Source organism: Cavia porcellus, unplaced genomic scaffold, assembly GCF_034190915.1.
Source record: "Cavia porcellus strain 051 isolate PalLab524CR breed Dunkin Hartley unplaced genomic scaffold, mCavPor4.1 scaffold_16, whole genome shotgun sequence".
Lineage (NCBI taxonomy): Eukaryota > Metazoa > Chordata > Mammalia > Rodentia > Caviidae > Cavia > Cavia porcellus.
In genome coordinates, this window is record NW_026947499.1 from 54,997,812 (window position 1) to 55,018,562 (window position 20,751).

Here is a 20,751-nt window from a genome sequence, read left to right on the forward strand (position 1 = left end):
TGACTTGACTTCACTTTAATTAAAAAATAAATAAATACATGCCAGGGGGACTTGTTTATAAATGAGGAAGGAGGCTAAAGGAAAAAAACAAAACAGAACCGAGATCTACAGGATCCTCCCTTTTGTGGGCAGGGCATCAGCAGTCAGAGCTGAGGGGCAGGACCGGCCCAGGCCCAGGGCCGAGGTGCATGGCCTGGAGGGACACAGGCTCTGCGGGGCCTCCTGCGATGTTTTTCCACGAGACCCTCACTCTTAGTGGCCCTTGGCAGCCAGCCACAGTGGCTGAGTCCAGGATGTATAACAGGTCAGGGCTCTGCCCACCTGCCTCAGGTGGCAACAGTGAGGTCCAGGAAGGCTGGGTAACTGTGACGCAGCTCCGAGAATGTGGGGGAACAAGCCCTCTGGAGCCCGAGGTGCTCACCTGACCCTGCGTTCAGAGGCTATGGCAGCTCCACTGCATGAGCACAGGACACAGGTCCAGACAAGGAGCAGCCCCTAGGGAGCAAGCGCACCCGAGGGCAGAGGGGACCCAAAGTGCTGGCAGCTGCTGTTGTGCATCCCCGCTGGCTGGGCAGGAGGGACCAGCTGTCAGTGTGATGAGGCTGGCTCCCACGCAGCCTGGCGGAGCCACAGAGCAGAGCAGTGTGCCCTTTTCCCAGTGTTCCAGGACAGCGGGGGAACGCGCGAGGCCTGGTTCCAGCCAGTGCACCATCCCTCTTGTAGGAGCTGGGCACAGAACGCCTTCTAGGGGCACCGGTGGGATATGTGTCCATGGGATGGCAGGCACCAGCCTACAAGTGGATCCACTTGTTCCAGTTGACCTTGGGCGGGAAGACACAGCCCAGGCGGATGGTGCAGTCCAGTGTGGGCTCGTAGAAGACTGCAGTGCTGTCACGCAGGTGGGATGCAGGTGCCTCAGACCTGGGATTTGCTGCCACAGGTTTGGAGAAGAGCGAGACAGTAGTGGGCTTGCTGAGGATGCGCTTCTGGATGCAGCCAAGAGACTCCAGGCCCTGAGGACACAGCAGGGACACAGCTGCAAGAGTAGTGCTCACTGATGTGTTCAGGGACAGGGTCTTAAGTGTTTGTGGGACACTCTTGGGCACGGCAGGGGCAGGACGGGTGACAGTGGACAGCACTGTGTAGCCCGCAGCTTCCAGTGTACCACGCTTGCTGCAGGACAGGTGTACCAACGGTTGGGTTGTAGTGGCTGTCCACAGACAGAGGGTGTTGGGCCTTCCCTGCTGGAAGCTCAGGAAGTTTCCTGACCTGTCAAGGAGCCAGGACACTGGGCAGTCACCAGCTGGGATGGATGCAGCTGCCCTGGGAAGGAGCGGGCACATGGTCCCAGCTTTCCCTGCTGCCGTGAGGGGGCTCCTGAGGGAGTGTGAGCGGGTACTCCTGAGCAAGTGGCAGGAATGAGAGCCCGGGAACACTGCAGTTTCAGCTGGAGCGTGCCTGGGGCAGGGATGGGGAGGCAGGGTGTGGGGCAGCAAAGAGGACGGAGAGCCAGACCCCTGCTGAGAGCTGGCGGGAGCTGAGGCAGGACACCTGGGGGGACCTGGAGGGACAGGCCCCGGAGCTGCTGTCCCCTTCCACCCCCAGTACCTGGTCTGCAGGCCCCGTACCTGGAGCAGCTCGAGCACAGCGACAGGCTGCAGGACCCCCTGGTAGTGCTGCAGCAGGCTGCTCTCCGAGATACCAGGCTTGCTCATGACGTGGTACAGCATGGCCTCCATCATGCCCTTGCACACTGGTGTGTTCAGGTCTCCATCCACGCCACGCCACGGGCGGCCGATGAAGCAGATGTTTTCACAGTCCCTGCAGGTGTGAGGGGACAACTCAGTCATGGACAAGACACTGAGACTCGCAGAGGTCACCAGGCTAGGGACAGTCTGTCTTCTGCTCTCTGGCTTCCCCCTACCCCATCAAAACACAGGCCACAACTGCTGGGCCATGACGTGGGTACCTGCTCAGACACAGCTAATCAAAGCCACAAGGAGCCAATGATCCCGGATCAGTCCCCAGGGGCAGGAGAAGGACAAGTCAGGTCTCTTCCCTCCCCTCTGGCAAGCTCACGGAGACCTTATTCAAGGGCCTGGCAACTGGGCTGCGGGGCGGGGGACTGCACATACTGCCCTCTGAACAGTGAAACCGAGATGGACCAGCTGCACAGGAAGGAACTGGCTTCATGCAAGCTGGACACAAAGCTGAGAGCCAGGGCTGGGCCCAGGGAAGGCCACATCTGGGTCCTGGGAGCTGGGACAGGAGGAACATGACCCTGACAAGCTAAGGACAATGCACACAGCCATGGAGGTCTGAGGAAGCAGCCCTCCTGCTGGTGCAAGTTCCCGGGGAGAGGCTCCCCCAGACAGTGGCTCACGCTCTCGGTTTATCTAGTCACACACTGGCAGTTTAACCTTGGGCAAGGGCAGCCCCTCTCCTCACTGTGAAATGGGGAGGCCAGCTCGTTTCAGGGAGGGCCACAGGTACATGTGGGAGGGAAGTTCGTGGCCAGGGCCACCTGGACATGCCACATTGGGTACCTCTGACCTCGCTCACTGCAACCCCCAGGATACCTGGTAAGAACCACGACACAGGGCACATCACCAAGGCCTGCAGCTGGGGCCAATGCCTGTGGAATCACTCACACCAGGCTGCCTGCGTTGGAATCCTGAGACAAACCCCCTGTGCTCTGACCCTGCCTGCCCAGGTAGGGACCAGAACCTGTGCTCACCTTTCGAGGGGCGCTGGGGAGACACCACTGGCCCCAGAAGCGTCGATGAGCCCTGAGAAGAAGGAAGGGGCTTAGAACCTGGGAGGCCACTTTGCTCTACCTCATCTACAAGCACCCAGGAGGACATAGCAGCAATGGGAAGAGCTGCAGGCCAAACCTAGGGCTGGAGCTGGGGTTGGCAACACCTGACAGCATGAAGGTAGGCGAGGAGCCCTTGTGCCAGGGGCAGCCAATGAGCCACTTATTTTCTATCCAGAAATTCTGGCCACAGGCTGTAGTGTATGAAACCCCTAGGCAAAAGCAGCCCAAGAGAAGCAGAGACGCACTGGGCCCAGTGGAAAGCCACTGTGGCCCACAGACAAGGTGCTGTCCGGGAGCCTGCAGGTCTCTATCACCTCCTGCTCACACTAGAATCCCAGGCCTCCCATCGGTGGCAGGTGCAAAGGCCTCTGCCCTCTGCAGGCTGGCTGCTCTCCAGGCTTGACCTGCTCAAGCCACTGGGGGTCAGTGGCAGTTCCTAGTCTCAGGGGCCAAGCTGGGCCGCTCAGACTGGAGGACAGAGAATGGGTGGTTGGGGAGTCAAGGCTGGTACCTCTGGGGTCCTCTGAGCCTTCTGGAAACTGGGCCTGACGGCTCAGCTGGGTTGGGCTGGGGGAGCTAGGTCCACCGACAACCTCTTGGCCTTCCTGCTCAGCACCCCCTGCACATGGGTCTTCAGAAACGGGGGGTGGGGCCAAAGCCTGGATTTCTGCTCCCTCTTCTGCCTCGAGCCTGGGGCTGGGGGCCAAGCGAATATCCTGGAGCATGGGCCTCTTTGCAGGGGGCTTCGGGGTACATTCAGTGTCAGTGTCGCTGCTGTGGCTGGCCCAGCGTGCCCGTTTCCTGGCACTCTGGGGGCTGTGAGAAGGTGGAGCTGGCTGCTCAGGTGCGCTGCTCTCACTGGCAGGTTCCTCAGGAAGTCTGGCCTGGGAGTCTTCCTTCTGAGCACTGGTGTCCTCCTCTGGGTCTTTCAGCCGCACTGAATGCAGTAGCCAGGGCCGTGCAAAGGCCATGGCCACCAGCCGGACCGTGTTGCTGCCGACCTCCAGCACCTGGTTCCATGCCAAGAGGTCCTAGGAAAAGCAGAACAGTCTGTCTGGGAACAGGATCATGGGGACCACTCAATGAGTGATATCTAGAAATGTCAGGGTCCTTGGCAGGCAGCAACCCAGTTCCATAGGTCAGGGCCTGATTCCCATCCCTGGGGCTGCTGCCAGACACAAGGCCCCACAGCAGGCTCCTTCCCTGTCTGGGAATGGTGCAGCTACTTATAAAACAAGTGTGCTTCAAGGAGGGACAGTCACATCCCCAAAGCTGGAGACTTCACAAGTCTCTTCTGTCTGCCATGCTCTCCCACAGAAGCTGACACCCCAAGTTCTTCCAACAAAGTGGTCACTACTCCCACGCAGGTCTGAGTGACTAGGCGGGGGAAAAAGGGGCAGTGGGAGCTGCCTGGCCCATCACCCCCTGACTGTCAGTGAGATCTGGCCCCTGGGCTCTGTCGACACAGCCTTGGGGAAATCCTCATCCCTCTGTGGGCTCCGGTTATCTTCCAGGGCAATGTGGCAGTATTTCCTGCACTCGTGAAAGCTGGTCAGGTAAACACAAATGTTGCCTCCGTTCCAACTCTGAGGAGTGGACACAGCTGGTATCCTTCAGCAAACCCATCTGTCCCCTGGGTCTTCCAGTCCTTGGAGGATGGAGGGCCAAGGCCTCTGTCCCACATACAAACTGCAAGGATCACACTAGAACATGGCTATCACTAAAACATGGCTATCCCTGACCCAAATCCTACTGCTCAGTTGCTGCTGAGAATGAACAGGACATCTTAGGCACAAGGGGCCCACCTGTCACAACAGGTTCAAGGTCTAAGGAACCTGAGGGACCAGGCAGGGACCTTGAGGAGGCCTGGGAGAGTCACGGAGGGCTCAGCCTGTCCTGGGCAGACAAAGCTGCTCCAGACTCATCTGACTCATAACACTCAGGAAAGGCTAAATTTTAGGTACAACAGTCTCATCTTGCAATGCTGACATTAATTCATTCTTTAACAGAAACTCACTACCAAAAACCCCAGACTGAAACCTGCAGTGAGTGGTGAGCCAGGCTGTCCTGTGGCACAGCTCACCTGGATGTAGTCTTGGAATGTCCTGGTGCCTGCTGTCTTGTCCAAGGCTGAGAACTGTCTGCTCAGCTTCTCCTTGTCAATCCCAAAGGAGCCTTCGGAGACCACTGCCTGCCAGATCTCCTGGGAGGCAGACATGTCTTCCGGGCTATACCCCGAGAGCGCCCCCAGGTGGGCAAACTCCTCCAAGCCAAGCAGGTTTGCTGGGGGCTCTATCAGCCTGGTGAAGGAGTCCGGGAGGCAGGAGGTTCCCACTGTCAGCTCTTGCAGAGAAGGGTCTGCGAAGACCAGGCAGAAGAAAGATTAGAATCAGCCCAACAGAAACACTGCCCTAAACACAGGCTTTCACGATCCTGAGGCAGGCCCCTCCAGCACGAGCTGGCAGCTGCCCAAACAGTCATGAGGACCGCAGCTCCTGGACTGGACACCTGCCCAGCACGGGCCTGCTTGAGACACAGTGTAGGGCACAGAGGCGGGGTGGGGCTGAGCTGTTAACGCCCACACTCTGGGGAGGCCGTGAATCTGGCTGCCAGAGGCCCACTCCTTTCTCGAGGTTCTGTCTGCTCCTGGGACCATGGCAGCCATCGCAGCCTTGTGATACATTCCTGCCTCTGCCTCCACTAGCCTGGCGGTTTCCTTGCTGCTGTGGGAGACCCCTCTGCCAGGACCACAAGGTACAGGTTATCACTGTGTTTCTGCCTCGCCATACGCCACACAAAGCACTGAACTCTAACTGGGGGTACAAAATGGACAGCAAGGACTATCAACACCAGCTGTGTGTGCCACGAGGAGAGTGGGCAAAGAGGAAAGGAAGGTGCAGAAGACAGGACCTGTGGAGCGGCAACAGCCTCCACTTCAAACCGCAACAGAAGGGTGAGACCCCGAAAACTGAGGGAACAGGAGAGGGAGGCTTAAGAAACTCACTTAGTTTCAAAGGTAATCAGAAGAACTAAAAAGAATGTCATGTTGAAGCAAATGGGGCAGGCGGCCTAAGTGTGAGCTGAATACTCATCTTTCACATCAAAGAACCTAAGGACAATATACAACAACTGCGTCAAAGTGTACAACTTAAACTGTAATCCCAGCACTCTGGGAGGCTGAGGCAGGAGGATCCAAAGTTTGAGCCCAGACTGGGCAACTTTGTAAGACCCTGTCTCAAAATAAAAAAGAAATCAAAGGCCTTGGGCTCAATCCCTAGTACAGTAAAAATAATTAAGTGAAGAAATAAATATATACCTAATAAAAAAAAAAAAAAACCCATAATCCTACAATCCTGGCACTTGGGAGGCTGAGGCAGCAGGATCACTGTGAGTTCAAGGCCAGCCCATAGACAGTTTAAGGCCAGCCTAAACTACAGAGCAAGACCCTGCCAAAAAAACACAAACAAATAAATAGGCACTCTCCTCACTGACTGAGACAGGCAGGAAGGGAACGCTCGTGAGCACAGGCAGAGGTCCCAAAGGGCAGCTGGGCTGGGCGATCTGGGCCAGAGCAGGCTGACGTGATGAAGTGTGGATATGGTACCACCACAAGCAGGCATCTCAGGACGGGTGCCCAAGTGGCTGCTGCAGTGCGGTGGTGTTCTTCCCTGTGGTGGCTGCGTGTAGTACACCCAGCTGGGTCCCAGGCCGGCCTCGGGGACACTCACCGGCAGGCCTGAGCTGGGTGGACAAGGGGGTGCAGCGCAGCCTGAACTTCACCTGGCAGGAGTTGACCACGACGCTGTCGTTGGGGTTGAGGTTACGTGTGCTGATGATGCCAGGCACGCAGCAGCCCCTCATCAGCAGGTACTTGGTGTGGGAGGCCTGATGCGCCTTCACCTCGACCCCCGCACGCTTCCCCGCTGCGCCTTCATCCAGGTCCTCCTCTTCATCCTCATCATCGTCCAGCCCATCCTTCCCCAGGCTGTGAGGAGAAAACAACACTCAGGGGCTGCAGACAGCCTGGCCCGGCCCCTGCTCTAGCCGTCTCCCCGCCAGCCCCAGGCCTTGACAGCTCGTGGATGCTGGTCCTAGCCCCGTCTCCTGGCCCTCTCACCCAGGCTAGCCTTTCTGCACAGTGGTGTCCATGCAAAGCCTGTTCCTCTTGCTGGAAAGTCTTCCTACATCTCTGTTCAGGAGTCCCTACCTTCCCATGAGGTTCCAGGGCAATTCTCATACCCCCAGAAATGTAACTCCTAGGCCTGGATCTGGGGAGGTCTTTCCTGCCGACACCACTACTACTACGAGGCCCACTTGGCTTTGTTTCACAAACATGCAGTACAGTGCCAGACACCAAGCAGTAAACTTCAGCATGTTTACGGAGCAGAAGAAGAGCAGACAAAAAAACAACCGAGGCGCCACTGCAGTAAGAGGACGTGATGATGGCGGGCACACCTCACCAGCCCGAGCTGTACACAGTGTCCCAGCTACATCAGCCGCTGAGACCTGGTGCTCACCTCTTCATGACCTCGTTCTCCACCATGGAACTGTCCACCACCAGGATCTGCTCTGGGATCCTGACATCCACGGAAATGAGGCCCAGAGACCAAAGGGTCAGGGCAGTCACACAGTGTCCTCCAGGTCCGTCCAGAGAAAACGGCACCATGTCAGTTGGGGGGTTACCACTATCCTGGTCTTTGAAGAAAAAAGGATCAGATTGGTCCAACTTGCCGGCCGCCCGGAGTCTGTCAAAGAACTGGTACGATTCTGTGCAGATGGTGCTGGGAAATCGCCAGGTAAAAAGCCTATATGGGCAAAAAGAAAGTGAGGGCCTGCCTAAGGCTCGGCCGCCAGAGGCCCATCACTGGGCCCACAGCACATTCGATCATTACGGTCACAATAGTATGCGCCTGTCTCTGGGGGCTCTCTGTTCCATCCTGCAAGGAGGTGCAGTGTCTGTGCCCAGCAGTGCCTGTCCCAGGCAGGTTCCCGTCTTCTCATGCTGACCTCACTCCGGAGGCTCCCACTACAAATAGCTACGGAGTGGGGGTGGGGCGTGGGGGGATGAGTGTCCTTTGGTGACAATAACTTGTATCCAAAGCCAGTCTTGATCTCGCACAGGGAGAAGGCATGTGGACCATCTCACTGTCTCCAGAGCCTACCAGAGGGCTTCGAGCCCCTGGTCCTGATGGGAGCGGGCCTCTCTATAACCCTGTAACGACTGCCAGTGGGAAGGGATGCCCCACCCAGGCGCACACACAGAGACATGCAGTTGGGAAATGTGGCTCAATGTCAGGCGACTCTGCTGGGTTTGGATGTATCTTCTACTACTGTGTCACCTTCCCGGAAGGTAAAGGAGTCTGAGGATCATTAGGGTGAACTTTTAGGAAGAAGTAGCACTTCGAGCTGGAGGCAAAAGATGAGACAAAGAAACCAAAGACTCTTGATGCTGTCTCCCTGCATCTGCAAATGGCCCCATGTCCCAGCGTGGAGCGTGGCAGGCTGGCAAGGCAACACTGCCTGGTGTGTCTTACAGGACTTCCTCTGCACGAGACCGGAAGGCTGGTGGTACAAAATACCAAACACACAGGCATGACCAGCAGAGCCAACTACAGTGTGAACCATGCTGCCAGGAAGCCCCTTTGGCTCAGGGCTCCAGCAGGAAGGAGGCTGCTCTGAACATGACCTGCATTTCAGCCCTGCAGATACAGGCACTACAGAGGGGCCAAGGGCAGCGAGAGGCTTCACAGGACTCTGAACCACAAAGACAAAGGACTGACATCACACAGCGCAGTGACCTCTAACTGGATCCACTGTTGAATGTGACCTGACACTGACTTCTCCCCATCTGGCAGGGGAGGGGAGATGCAATACCCGGTACACAGGCACACTCTAGCACAAAATGCTATGGGGCTGGTCCTGGCGTGCAGGAGCAGGAGGCCAGCTAGGACTAGTGAAGTCCTCCCAGACCTACATCTCACACACAAGTGAAGCCAGACAGCTGCACTGATAAAGTACAGCTCACTGGCCCTGACCCACCTGTAGTAGGACTGAGACAGCTGGTAGGACATGGGCACAAAGGGCAGGGCCCGGTTCTTCTTGGGGCCCAGTGTATGGTTGACCCGGCGCCGGTTGACCAGGCTCCTCTTCTGACACTCCATGAAGGCCCGCGCCAGCACTCGCTCCTTATATTCGCGGTAGAGGCGGAATGTCTGCAAACAGCATTAGGGTGTGTAAGTGCACAGAAGCACCTCAGGGCTGTGTGTGTGACGTAACTGGAGTGATTCTGGGGGGAGCCGGCAACCCCAACTCTCTCTCAGACTATGACATCACACCTGCCGAGACCACAGGCCACTGGAGAGAAAGGAAGGCCATTCATACAAGCTTGTCTTCAGGTGCAAAGATGCTGAGAATCAACACAGGGTAACCCCTGACATCATTCTGTCTCTTAGCCTCTTAAGCCATCCATCAGCAGGTATGGCTGGCCTGAGCTTCAAAATGTGTTTCCAATTGTTACGGCTATGGCTTATTACCAATGTCCTCCCAAAGGACATTGCTTATGCACTCAGAGGTGAGGCTTTTGTGAGTGACTGAATCGTGTGTGTGTGTGTGTGTGTGTGTGTGTGTGTGTGTGTGTGTGTACGTGCGTGCTACTTGGTTAGTTCACTGACTGGGTTAGTACACCATTCTGGGTGTGAATGATGGATTTACCCTGAGTAGAGGCGGCTCTAACCAAGAGGCTTGTAGCCTACACTGAATACAGACAGAAAGACAAAGGAAGTCTGCTGCTTCCTGCCCACCCTGCCAGGGACTGTTTCTCCTCTGCCATGCTCTTCTGCCTTGGAGCCAGCTGACTATGGACTGAAAACTCTACAAATTGTGAATTAAAATTAACTTTTCCTCTTGTAACTTGTGGGTGTCAGATATTTTGTTTCAGCAACAAAAAAGTAACTAAGACATCAATGCAACAACACTGGCACCATCTGGCCCACACTACCGTTTTCTCGCCACAGCCTCCAGCTACTGGTTTCCTTGCTTCTCTTACTCATCTCCTCTCTAACAGCCTTGACCATTCCCCACAGCAGCCAAAGTAACCTTTTTATATATATCGAAATCAGACTACATGTTCTTTTCCTGCTTATAAAATCCCTCTGCACATGACATTAGCCAATCCTTCCGAGACCCCACAGGGACTCTGTGGCAGGGCAGTGCACCACTCTGCCCTGACCTCCTGTAGTTCCACCCTGGCTCACCACCTTCAGCTCTCTGGGCCAGCTGAGTTTTCCAGATAAAGCCAAGGCCTTCTTGCCTTAGGGACCCAGCACTTGGTGCTTCCCTAGACCTATGCATGGCTGACTCCTTCAGGGCTTGATCCTTTCCCCTCAAGACCAAATCCTCCTCTGACCCTTTCCTCTGTAGGTGGTAGCATTCTACTTCTGTTCGACACTCTTGTAGTCATGGCCTCTACCTTGAATGGGCTCATGTATCCACCCTCCCAGGAAAGCTCGGGCTCAGCTCTCCTGTGTAGTCCAGAACAGAGTGCTCTGTAGAAGTGCCTCTGATGGCCATGTCATTGTGACTTGACACAGGCAGCTGAGTCTTATGGGCCCCATAGGGAAGAGTTGCTCACAGCATTGCAGGACCAGCAAGATCCCTGCTGCTTCAAGTTTGTGGCAAGGGCTGGCTCAAACAGCCATGGTCCCTCATTACCTGGTACACATGACCTCCAGGACAGTCCCTTGAAGACAACCTCTCATGTGCTAGCTGTGCAAGTTGCGCCATGGTCTAACAGCTTTAGGCTCAGAAGGCTCTCACATGGCTCCCAGGATCTCTCAGTGAGGTTATGTACTTAAAGTGACACTCTGAGGCCATGCCGCTAGGCAGGGGTGGCACAAAGAACAGCCCTCTTGGGCTGGGCTTTCTTTCTCATTTGAGGGGGCAGCAGACGTGACTGTCCTACCCTCACTGCTGGGCAGGAAAGCAGGAGTCCCCTCCACAGCTGCCAGGCAAACTCAGAAAGCTGAATTCTTATGTACAATGTTGGCCATAAATTAAAAAACAGGTTTTTTTTGTTTTTGTTTTTTAGTTTTTTGAGATAAGGTCTCACTATGTTTTTCAGTGGCCTCAAACTTGTGACAATTCTCTTGCCTCAGCCTCTCAAGTATTGGGACTACAGGCATATGTCACTACATCCAGCTCTGTTGTTTTCTTATAAACAAGTAGGAGTTAACAGAACTCCAAGGGCCAGAGGGGCCTGTGGCTGCCCTCCCCTTTCCCCGTTCAGGCTAAACAGGGCTCCACTCTCTTCAGCCGCCAAACACTAAGGTGGCTGTGAAGCACCCAGCACCCACAGCATTCTCTCACCATAGGATGTACCAAGAGCACAAAACCTGCTCAAGAAAATGCAGGGTTCCAGGGCTGCACGACAAACACAGGCAGAGTGCTCACTGGACTTGTCTGACTCAAGTGGTCCCAAGCATCACTGAAGGGGCAGCCACACCAGCGTGATAAACTGAAACTAGAGATCACTGCTGGGTCTGCCGAGGACAGACCCTGCCATTCCATTAAGAGCAGGCCCAGGTGGGTCCTGCAGAAGGCAGTCAAGCCTGGCCGTGCATTTTTCCTGAGTGGCCCTACCTCTCCCCGGCCTTGTCCAGCCCTGTGCTCAAGGGAACAAGCACAGGCCTGGGAGGTGTGTACAGCACTGGGTCTGCGCTAGCGTTAGCTCAGGGTGGTCCCTGGCCCCTTATGTAGGATCTGGGGACTGAGTGGCAGATATTTATTAGAGCCCCATCCTCTATTCCTGACTGTAACCCCTGGCTGCTCCCAGCTGACTCTAAGGAACCCTCATATTTGGGACCCACTTATCCAAGTTCATCAGCAGAATCAGGAAACACCACCCCTTTGCTTTTTTCATTTTCTTCCCTCGTTCCGACCTAGGCAGACGTGCTGACATAAGCCAGAAAAGCAGACTGTTAGGCCTACAGATTAAATACAAAGCACAGACTTAGTTCCCGGCTCTGGGTAGGGTTAGACAGGGTTGGCCTTCCTCTCATGCCCGTTAGCCACAATCAAGCAGTGGTCTGGCCTCCCAAGTCTTCAGAAGACAGGTGATTCACCACCCCTCGGGAGGCAGCCTCCCATCCCAGGACCACCATGTGCATTTACAGATGGTGATTTGAAGAGACGCTGTACAGCTCTGCGACTCTCAGTGCCTAGACCATGCCTCGTTTCCTCACCTGCTTAGTTTTCTGTCTTAAATCTGAGACCCATGATCTTAGCTGAGAGGGACTTTGGAGGTCACCGAACCCTGTCCTCACACCTTAAGAATGACATAGAGATGGGTAATACTGGTCAAGGTGGGAGTTACCAAGTTCAGGTCATGCAAGATGAATCAGCTCTGGAGAGCTAATCAGTGTTCAGCACGTGACCGTGGGTAACAACCTAGTACTATGTTTGAATTGTGTTTAAGGTGTTCTCATCTTAAAAAAACCTAAACACAGATATATTAACAAGGATTTTGTGGTAATCACTTTATAATATATATCAGGTCAGCCATGTGTATGCTCTGAATAGGTAATATAAAAATAAATGAAAATAAACCTAAACAAACTCCTAACAAGTAAGGACCCAAGAAGCGCTAGAGGCCTGGTATTAGGAGGGGAAGTGGGTTGGACACTGGGCCCCAGAACTCACAGCTGAGAACAAGCACCCACTGGCCCTGGTCCCACCTGTGCCCACGGAAGCTGCGACCCACCTGGAATGACTGGCAGGACTTCATCTGGCTGTTGGAGAGGGACAGTGTGCTCTGGATCAGGTTCTGCAGCACCAGGAACTGGATGTCCTCCACACTGAAAAAGAGGACAGGGCAGTGTGAAGCTGCCAGTGTGGGCTCTGCTCATTTCAGGGGATATGAGTCTTAGTTAAAGTGAGTTCTCAAGCTCAAAAAGGTAACTCGTACACCAAAACTATTCCAGCCCTCCCACACACACAAAGTGGCATTTTTATGCCTTAACTAACATATCAAGTTTTGTAGGGAAGTTTTCCCCCAGTGGAGAAGGGGTGATGAAATCTGCAACTGTTTACAAGACCACTAATCAAGGTAGGTAGTGCATATATTTTTCCTCTAATTCTAACCAACATTTTCTCAAAAAGAACAGTGTGCTTCTGAATCAAGCTGAATATTGATTACACAAGATAGGATAGGAAAATGCTGAGCTTTGTGAGAGCTCTGCTTGCAAAGCTTATGGAGTGAGGGTCGAAACCTTCTCCCTGCATCACCTTAAGTACTGTCCCCAGTGGTACTCGAAGTTAGAGGTCAGGGGCCAGCTGGCTGTGACTCTAGCTCACTTCTGCATTCGCTTGTAGGCGATCCAAGCAAGCACTGACGGACAGGCAACCTGCATGTCAAAACTTACCTATTAAGTTCATCCTCCTTCCTCATCTGATTTTTTTCATCTCCAATTGCCAAAACTCGGTATCTGTGTGAGAAACAGAAGAAAAGCATGCCAGGAGAACAGGGCACATCTTCACTCACTGAACTGACTGATGCTTGATCCTCCAGTTACTGGCTGACAGGCTGGGGAAAATGTCAAACTCATCTAAAGCTGAATACTACATGTAAATGGAAATGAGAATACTAGCTGGTGTCCGAATGCAGGCTGAGAGGAGGGAGCTGTTTGCTCACTGCCTATCACAAAGTCAGCAGGCAGCAGGATGTGCAGGGTCCACTGCACACTGCTAACAGGGCAGAAGGTAAAACTGGGCTCGTGACTGAAACATTAGTGCAAGATAGGAGATGAAGAAAACACCCAAAAGCAATGAAAAAAGGCCAATCACATAGAACTAGAGTAGGTGGCTATCAGAAGAGGAAGGGGAAGTGACAAAGGTGATCAAAGAGGACAAAGCCTCGGACTAGAGGAGGGTTCCAGTGAGCTACTGAACTGCACAGGAATTGCAGTTCACAGCACAGTGTGCATTTCAAAACTGTGAAGAGAACTGATTTTTAACATTCTCATCACAAAACTGTAAGCGGACGGATCTAATCCTTCTGTAATGTATATGTACAACAAAACACCCAGGTGTGCCCCATAAATACACACAATTGACATTTGTCAATTAAAAAATAAATTTGTCGATTAAAAAATAAAAAATAAATATAGCTCAGCCTGTCTAGCAAGCAAGAGGTCCTGAGTTTGAGTCCAGATACTCACACACACACAAAAAGGAAAACAAAAGATTTACAAACAAATGTCCAAGAGAGTAGTTTTGTTAAATGATAGAATGGCGGACAATCTTTTCATCTGTTCTTTGAGTTTCATGTAGTATTGCACTGGATTCCAACCAAGGAAATCACATCATAGACCTAACTTTTTAAAAAATGACGACCACTTGTAAGACATTTCTTGAAAGTGTAAGTCATCTTTGCAATAATAAATTCCTAAAATCTGGTGCCAAGAAAAAGTATCTTTTCAGAAAAATGTGTGAACTGTTCTTAGTCAAGCAGGACAAACATGGAACCTTCTCTTTCTTTGCCTCACTTGTCAGAATGGCCAGCATTATGGCTTGTGTCTGCACACCCCACCCAAAGCCCCGTAACATAGGGGCAGGCTTTTTGGAGGTGCCTGAACCTAGAGTTTGTGACTGGTTTACTGTCTAATGTTGGAAATGGGGGTTGTAAGTGCTGTAGCAGCCCTAGAAGCCTGCACACAGTACAAAGGACAGAAAAGAGGCTTGCTTCTCCCTCGTGCTTTTGCTGTCTTCTGCAGCCCTGAACTGTTACTGCTCTGCCATGCCACCCTGCCTTGGACCCAGCTGACGTGGACGGAAATCTCTACCAACTGTGAGTTAAACAAATCTTGCCTTCCTTAAGTTTGAGTGTTGGGTATTTTGCCTCAGCAGTGAGAGAAAAGTAACCAAGACAGGGTCAAAATTAGTGCTAAACTGTTACAACTACAACTTGTTCTTTCCTAAATGGTTTGTGAGCTCTCCTTTGAAAATCTTTTTTTAAAGTTATCTTCTTTGAAAACTAAAAGCTGCCCTACAACTTTACTGAAAATGCATGGGGACATAAATTACAAATAGGTAAGTGAACCACGAAAACATCTTTAGGGCAGACATAAATCACTCCATTTGGGAATTCTGGATATTGATTTACTGCAAAAACAAAAACAAAACCTGGAGAATAGTTAAAAGGTGTCAACTGCAAAATGACTGTAAGAATCACTCACTAGCCCTAACATACATGGTGGACACTACTTACACAACTTGTTGAATGGATGAAAGAATGAGCTCTCCTATGGAAATGCAGGGACAAACAGCACTGGGCAGGTCACAGAAGGAAGCAATCAATAAACCCCACCTCTGCACAGGAAAGAAACTCAGAAACATGGAGCAAGGAGTCTCTTCCCATCAGGATGGTGGGGAGAAGGGATTCATATTTGGATGAGGCTGAGAACGTAAGACTTTAAAATTTCACAGGGTTGTGTTGGAACACAAATATGTTTTTCCAGAACTGGAGCAGCTGAGCTAGAAGTAAAGGGGTTCTGGAGCCAGGCACTGCTATTCCAACCACCCAGAGCCTAGGCTTAAATGGAGAAATGTATGTTCCTCGCTGGGCACTGGGGCTGCACAGGACATGGCCCTGGTAGCATCAAGTTGTGGCCTTGAGTGTGCCCCAAAGGCTGTGCCCCCTCTACTTACATCTTGGAATTATCTACAAAGTGTGAGGACTCAGCAAAAAGTATACCTGGCAGACAAAGCCTGACTTAAGTTAGCAGAAGGGATTTCTCAGAAGAAACGCAAGGAGTCAGAGGGTGCCAGGAATGGCAGCCCTTTCCGTTTTCAAGTCGCTCATGACAGATGAGAGAGTCCCTGCAAAGTCAAATGCAACAAGGCAAATGCACAGCTTCCCAGATCCGCTGATGAGGGGAGAGTTATTGTCATGGCCAGCTGGCTTTGGCCTCTTGCCTATGAGGACCAGGTGGAACCAGTCCAGAAGAACTTACCTGGCAAACAGCTCCTGCAGTGTGTCTGGGATTTCAAGGTTAGGATTCCCTAGAGTGGAACTGAACTTCTCTTTGAGCTTCTCCACAAATTCTTTAAACTCCTTGGCACAAACCTTCCACAAGAGAGAGGGAGACATTAATTCTTTCTCTTTGTGAAGATTTCCTGAAGATGCACTAAGGAACATCTCTTGACAAATGTCCACAGCTGCAATACCCCTGAAACATTGTCCAACTGCCTCTCTGTCCTCCCAGGTCTCTGCTCCACTGGAGGACCCTGCTGTTTCAGTCCTGACCATATGACAGCGTGGCCCCTACTGGCCTTGTACCTTGCACCTCCCAACTCATCTGCGGTGTGGTCACTGTAATAAATGGCCTTCTCCATGCATCTCCATGCCTGGGCTCCCCTAGGGCTGTGCCAATGCGCTGGCCCCCCTGCTGCATCTCTCTCACACTGCACCTTGGGCATCTGCCTGAATTCTTTTGCAGCATCTGAGCACAATCCAAAGCCAAAACCCCAAGAAGGCTTTTTGTGCCATCTCACAAGTAGGGCCTGCCCTGTTCACTTCTCTGCTGGGGAAGACAGGGACCTAGGTCTCCTAGAATCCAGTGGTCAACCCATTCCTGCAACCTCAGTTGCTACGCTGGACATTCACTGCCCAGTCATGGGGCCCAAACCTATAAGGTCCGCTGAGAAAGGCTGCACCTCAATAAAAAGGCCCCAAGTGCCCAGAGCAGCCCTGCCCTCCATTTTCCTGCCCTGGTATTCTGTTACCAAGCCTCAGCTACAGGAGTTAAGCTGCAATGCAGGGTGATTGCTATAAGGACGGAATTAATGAGCGCCTAGGACAGAGAGTGGAGGGGTACACTGAATCTGGCACTGCTGCTTTGTTGCACTGGCTTGTGGGCAGTACTGCTACCTCCCAACTACTTGGTATGTGAGGAAAACCAAGTCCTAAGCCACCATGAGGCTGGAGTATTGTGCCACTGGCATCTGACAGCGTTCTAGATCTCGTTTTGCTGGCCTTACAGGCCTCATTGTGTTGAGGCCGGAGCTGGCTACTGCTCTGCCTATCCCACTTGCCTTTGGTGCCCTCATGGTGAGCGTTACATCTTGTCCTCCCAGAGCCTCACCCATGTGCAGCAGACCCTAGGGCTGGCTCAGTGAGGGAGGGATGAGCAGAATGGCCGGGAAGCAGAGCCTTCTCGTCTGTAAGGATGGCTTTCTTGTCAGCTACCACCTGGCCTGCACCCCACACAGCAAACTCAAAGGCAGCTTTCCAGGAAGCATGACGGCTTGGAACTACTAAACAGCTGTCTTATTTTCTAACAAAATGGGCCTGAAGTACAGCAGTATTTCAAAGAGGCGTGTCAAATTTGAGTCATCTTTAGAAACAGATTCTTGGGAGTCAGATCAAATGAGGTCCAAAGCCAAAGGACCCACGTATGGATTTCCCAAATAAGCAGGAGAAACATTCATGTTTGGGGGGCTGATAAAGGCAGTGGAGAGTCCCTAAGAGCCCATCGAGCACAGTGCCAGCCTTAGAATGCCAGCGAGCACAATGCCAGCCTTGGAACCAGCCTGGGCCCGTTTTTGCACAGGGCCTACCTTTGGGTCCTCATAGTCACATCTGCGGTTCATGAAATCTCCAATCAGTGCTTTATCCTGGTACACCTCAGCCAGGCAAACCCTGCAGAGGCAAGACAAAAACCAAGTCTGGGGATCGTACCAAAGTCTACCTTCAGAACATCGGGAGGCTTCTATGCTAACCTGCCTGGTCTTGAGCACCTGTCAGGGCCGTTTACTGCCTGTTGGATGGCTGGTGCTTCTGGAAATGAATGAGGTGGGGTGAATGTGAAAGAAGTCAGGCTGGTCCCCGCTCACTTCTTGCCCTAGGGCTTCTCTAAGCTTCTGTCTTCCACTAGGAAATTGAGAACATTAACTTTCTCCATTTTCCTGGCTCAATAGGGTTTTGACCAAGACCAAATAAAGTGTGAAAGTGTGTGTGTAAATGCGACAATATCATACATCACTTGGTGCATGCTATCCCTCAAAGTTCTTCTCTCCCAAGCAGTTTGTCCATCCACAAATATTTTTATCTCTGCAGTGTTGTAAGGAAAGTCTGAGGAGTCCAAAGGGAAAAAGGAGACCACCAGGGTCAGAGAGCTTCCCAGATGAACACTGTCATTCCACACAGCTCAGTGGGGCAAAGGGACCTGTTGAGGTCACACATTCCTACACCTGGCGTGGGCAGGATAGGTGTGGCTATTCTTGACATCATCCACTTCCCCAGTTAGGAGACAGTCTCTGTGAGAATCAATGCTTCATCCCTGGTAAATAGCCCTGGGGACTGCCCTGAGGATAATGTCCAGACCTCAGAAACTGGAACCCTCTGGGCTACTGCCGAGGAAAAGGAAAGCAAAGGTTAGGAACCAGGAGCTTCCATTTTAGACCTCAGTTCACTGGTAAGTCACTGTCACCCTGACACGCTTTCTCTGTAGGCTTATTTGCCCCTGGGAAGAAAGTGTGTAGCTCAGTGGGTACTTTTGCAATAGAAAGGGTTCCTTCAGACAGACAGGAATGTCGAGTATTCTATGTACAAGGAAAAGTACTTTCCCCAAGAAGGTCTTTGGTTCTCCTTGGGGCAATTCTGCTCTCCTGGGGTTGTCATCTGAATAGGGAGAGGTGCTACCAGCATTAAATGTGTAGAGGCTGAGGTGCTGCCAAACACCAAAAAAGCCACAAGATAGCAATACGACAAAACTGCCCTGCCCACAACAGTGCCAAGGGTCAGAAACCTTGTCTGGAGCCGAGTTTCCTCCGTGAGCTGGGCTGTCCCAACTCCCTATAGGGTCTAGCTGGCCGCAGGTGTGGCCTGGAACTGACACAGGGTCAGTTCCTTTGCAACTTCAGCCCCAGTCATCAGTGTGGAAGTGGTTGGATCCCTCCTTTCCCCTCCTCATCCGCATCCTGACCTCACGCTGCCTGCACACTGAGTCCCTCCCCGCACTCATGGAGGGAACTGCAGGAGGGGTTCAATGGGACTAGCAGTGCTTTAACACCTTGGATTGTGGGGAGCCAGTGGGCAACCTCACTGTCAACAAAGAAGCTACCAGATGCATACTGGGGCTCAAATGGCCACATGGGGCAACCTCTGCCTCCACCACACACTGCTCAGATGATGCTCAGTGTGTCCTGCACCCCAGCCGCCGTATCACTTTCCCTGCTTCACAACGATTCTAAAGCCCAGTTCATGGAAGCACCCAGAATCATGCCTGGCCCTTGACCAACCAAGGGTGATCCCACTCACAAACTCCAACACTTGGACAGCCTACTGGAAGACTTGGTTTGCTTCACCCAGATTTCACACCAGTCTTGAGCAAGTGGAGTTGAAAAAGGAGAAAACAATGATCTAGAAGAATTAGAACCACCATGACCCGGAGTGATCCTATTGCAAATATGGCTTACTTATAGTTCAGATAGGCCTGTGGGTTTTTGACAATGTAGCGAGCTCTTCGTCCAACTGAGTGAGATGTTTTATCCAGAGACTCCTCAAAGGTGGCATGCAAGACATCTCGCACGACCTGCCAGGGGACAAATGGGCCCTTCACCTGCAAAGATAGCAAAGGTAGAAAATCAGCATCTAAGGGGCCTATACTAAACGGATCTAATGGGAAAAAGTATCCCATTGCACGTCCTTCTTCCAAGTACTCAAAGCTCTCCCTTTCATGGTCACCCAGCCACTCTAACCAGGCCTCAGCCATGTCCGGGGGAAGAGTATCTTCTGGCAAGTGCCTAACGGAGGTGCCCTGAAGGTGAGAGGTGGTTCTGACTAGAAGGGCAATAGGTTAGGGAGGTTAAAAAATACTGACTGTGCCTAGAAGGTTTTAGGCTACATAGGCTAGGGGTCACTTTATACTGTACACTGCTAGAATGTTAGACTGTTATGTTACACTGCTAGAATGAGAATGAACCAAGTCAGCAGATTGAACAGCTCAGAAAAATCACACACAGGAAGATGCTTAATGACAAGTGACTTTTCTTCTAACCCCAAGAATAAAATGACCCAATAAGAAGGTATAAATTCTGCTAGAGAGTATAAGGTGGGTCACTACCACCACCAGGTTGTGGAAGCCCCTTGTAAACACTGCCTGTCAAACACTGTGATCAAAGACCACTGCAAGTGCAGGAAACAAAAGTTAGAGATGTAATGGATCACCTCAAAGAGGGCAGGGACAAGGTGAGAGGATGAGGGACAACTGGGCCCAGAAGGGACCCAAAGAGCTTGCAGATACTGAGGATCATGAGCCCATCAGACCTGATACTCAGGTCTCTCCTGGCTGCCACGCCTGAGACCAGCTGCACTGGGCTCAAGGAGCTGCTTCATCTACTCTGCCTGGCTGCATTACTGCCTGCAAGGGGCTTTGGGAAGGACAATGGCACAGCGCATTTGCTGGTGGCTTCGGTGAAGCAGTTTGACATTGGTCCATATCCTGTTGCAGACTGAGGTGACCAGGACAGTACCAAGGAGCAAGAATGCAGTGACCAGAAGTGTGGTGGGGAAATGAACTCTGCCTGGGCTGCAGAATCATCAGTGACATCAGAAAGGAAGTGCTTGCTAGACAGAGGGCTAAGCTGTCCCCACTGCCTAGGGATCAGGACACAGGGCAGAGCAAGTGTGGGGGACTGTGGTGTGGCAGGCAGGTGAATGCCACCACTACCAGTATACACAGATTCAACCAACAGTCATTATATAAGAGATGAGTGGTGGTACCATGCTTGGGGCCATACCAGGAACCAAAGGACAAGTGCCTCTGCCTTAAGAAATAGCCATTCTCGGGGCCATGAAGCTTCAGAAGCAACAGAGCCCAAGTGGAAAGCAAGAGTCCAGGGAATGGAGGGAGAACCATGCAATTACTTCCACTAAG

General features: G+C 52.3%; 1 protein-coding gene across 1 annotated transcript in view; it reads right to left on the reverse strand.

Moving 5' to 3' along the window:
* Gtf3c1 (general transcription factor IIIC subunit 1) overlaps positions 1–20,751 on the reverse strand; it is a 71,407-nt gene continuing 50,656 nt past the window's right edge. The window contains exons 25-37 of the mRNA XM_063226706.1: positions 19,292–19,434; positions 17,432–17,513; positions 15,826–15,938; positions 13,237–13,299; positions 12,576–12,669; positions 8,858–9,030; positions 7,336–7,623; positions 6,547–6,803; positions 4,902–5,176; positions 3,330–3,849; positions 2,738–2,789; positions 1,629–1,821; positions 1–1,013 (exon numbers count right to left, since the gene is read on the reverse strand). Coding sequence (XP_063082776.1) covers positions 792–1,013; positions 1,629–1,821; positions 2,738–2,789; positions 3,330–3,849; positions 4,902–5,176; positions 6,547–6,803; positions 7,336–7,623; positions 8,858–9,030; positions 12,576–12,669; positions 13,237–13,299; positions 15,826–15,938; positions 17,432–17,513; positions 19,292–19,434 — 2,475 coding nt within the window. The 3' untranslated portion in view covers positions 1–791. The remainder of the gene's footprint in view (positions 1,014–1,628; positions 1,822–2,737; positions 2,790–3,329; positions 3,850–4,901; positions 5,177–6,546; positions 6,804–7,335; positions 7,624–8,857; positions 9,031–12,575; positions 12,670–13,236; positions 13,300–15,825; positions 15,939–17,431; positions 17,514–19,291; positions 19,435–20,751) is intronic.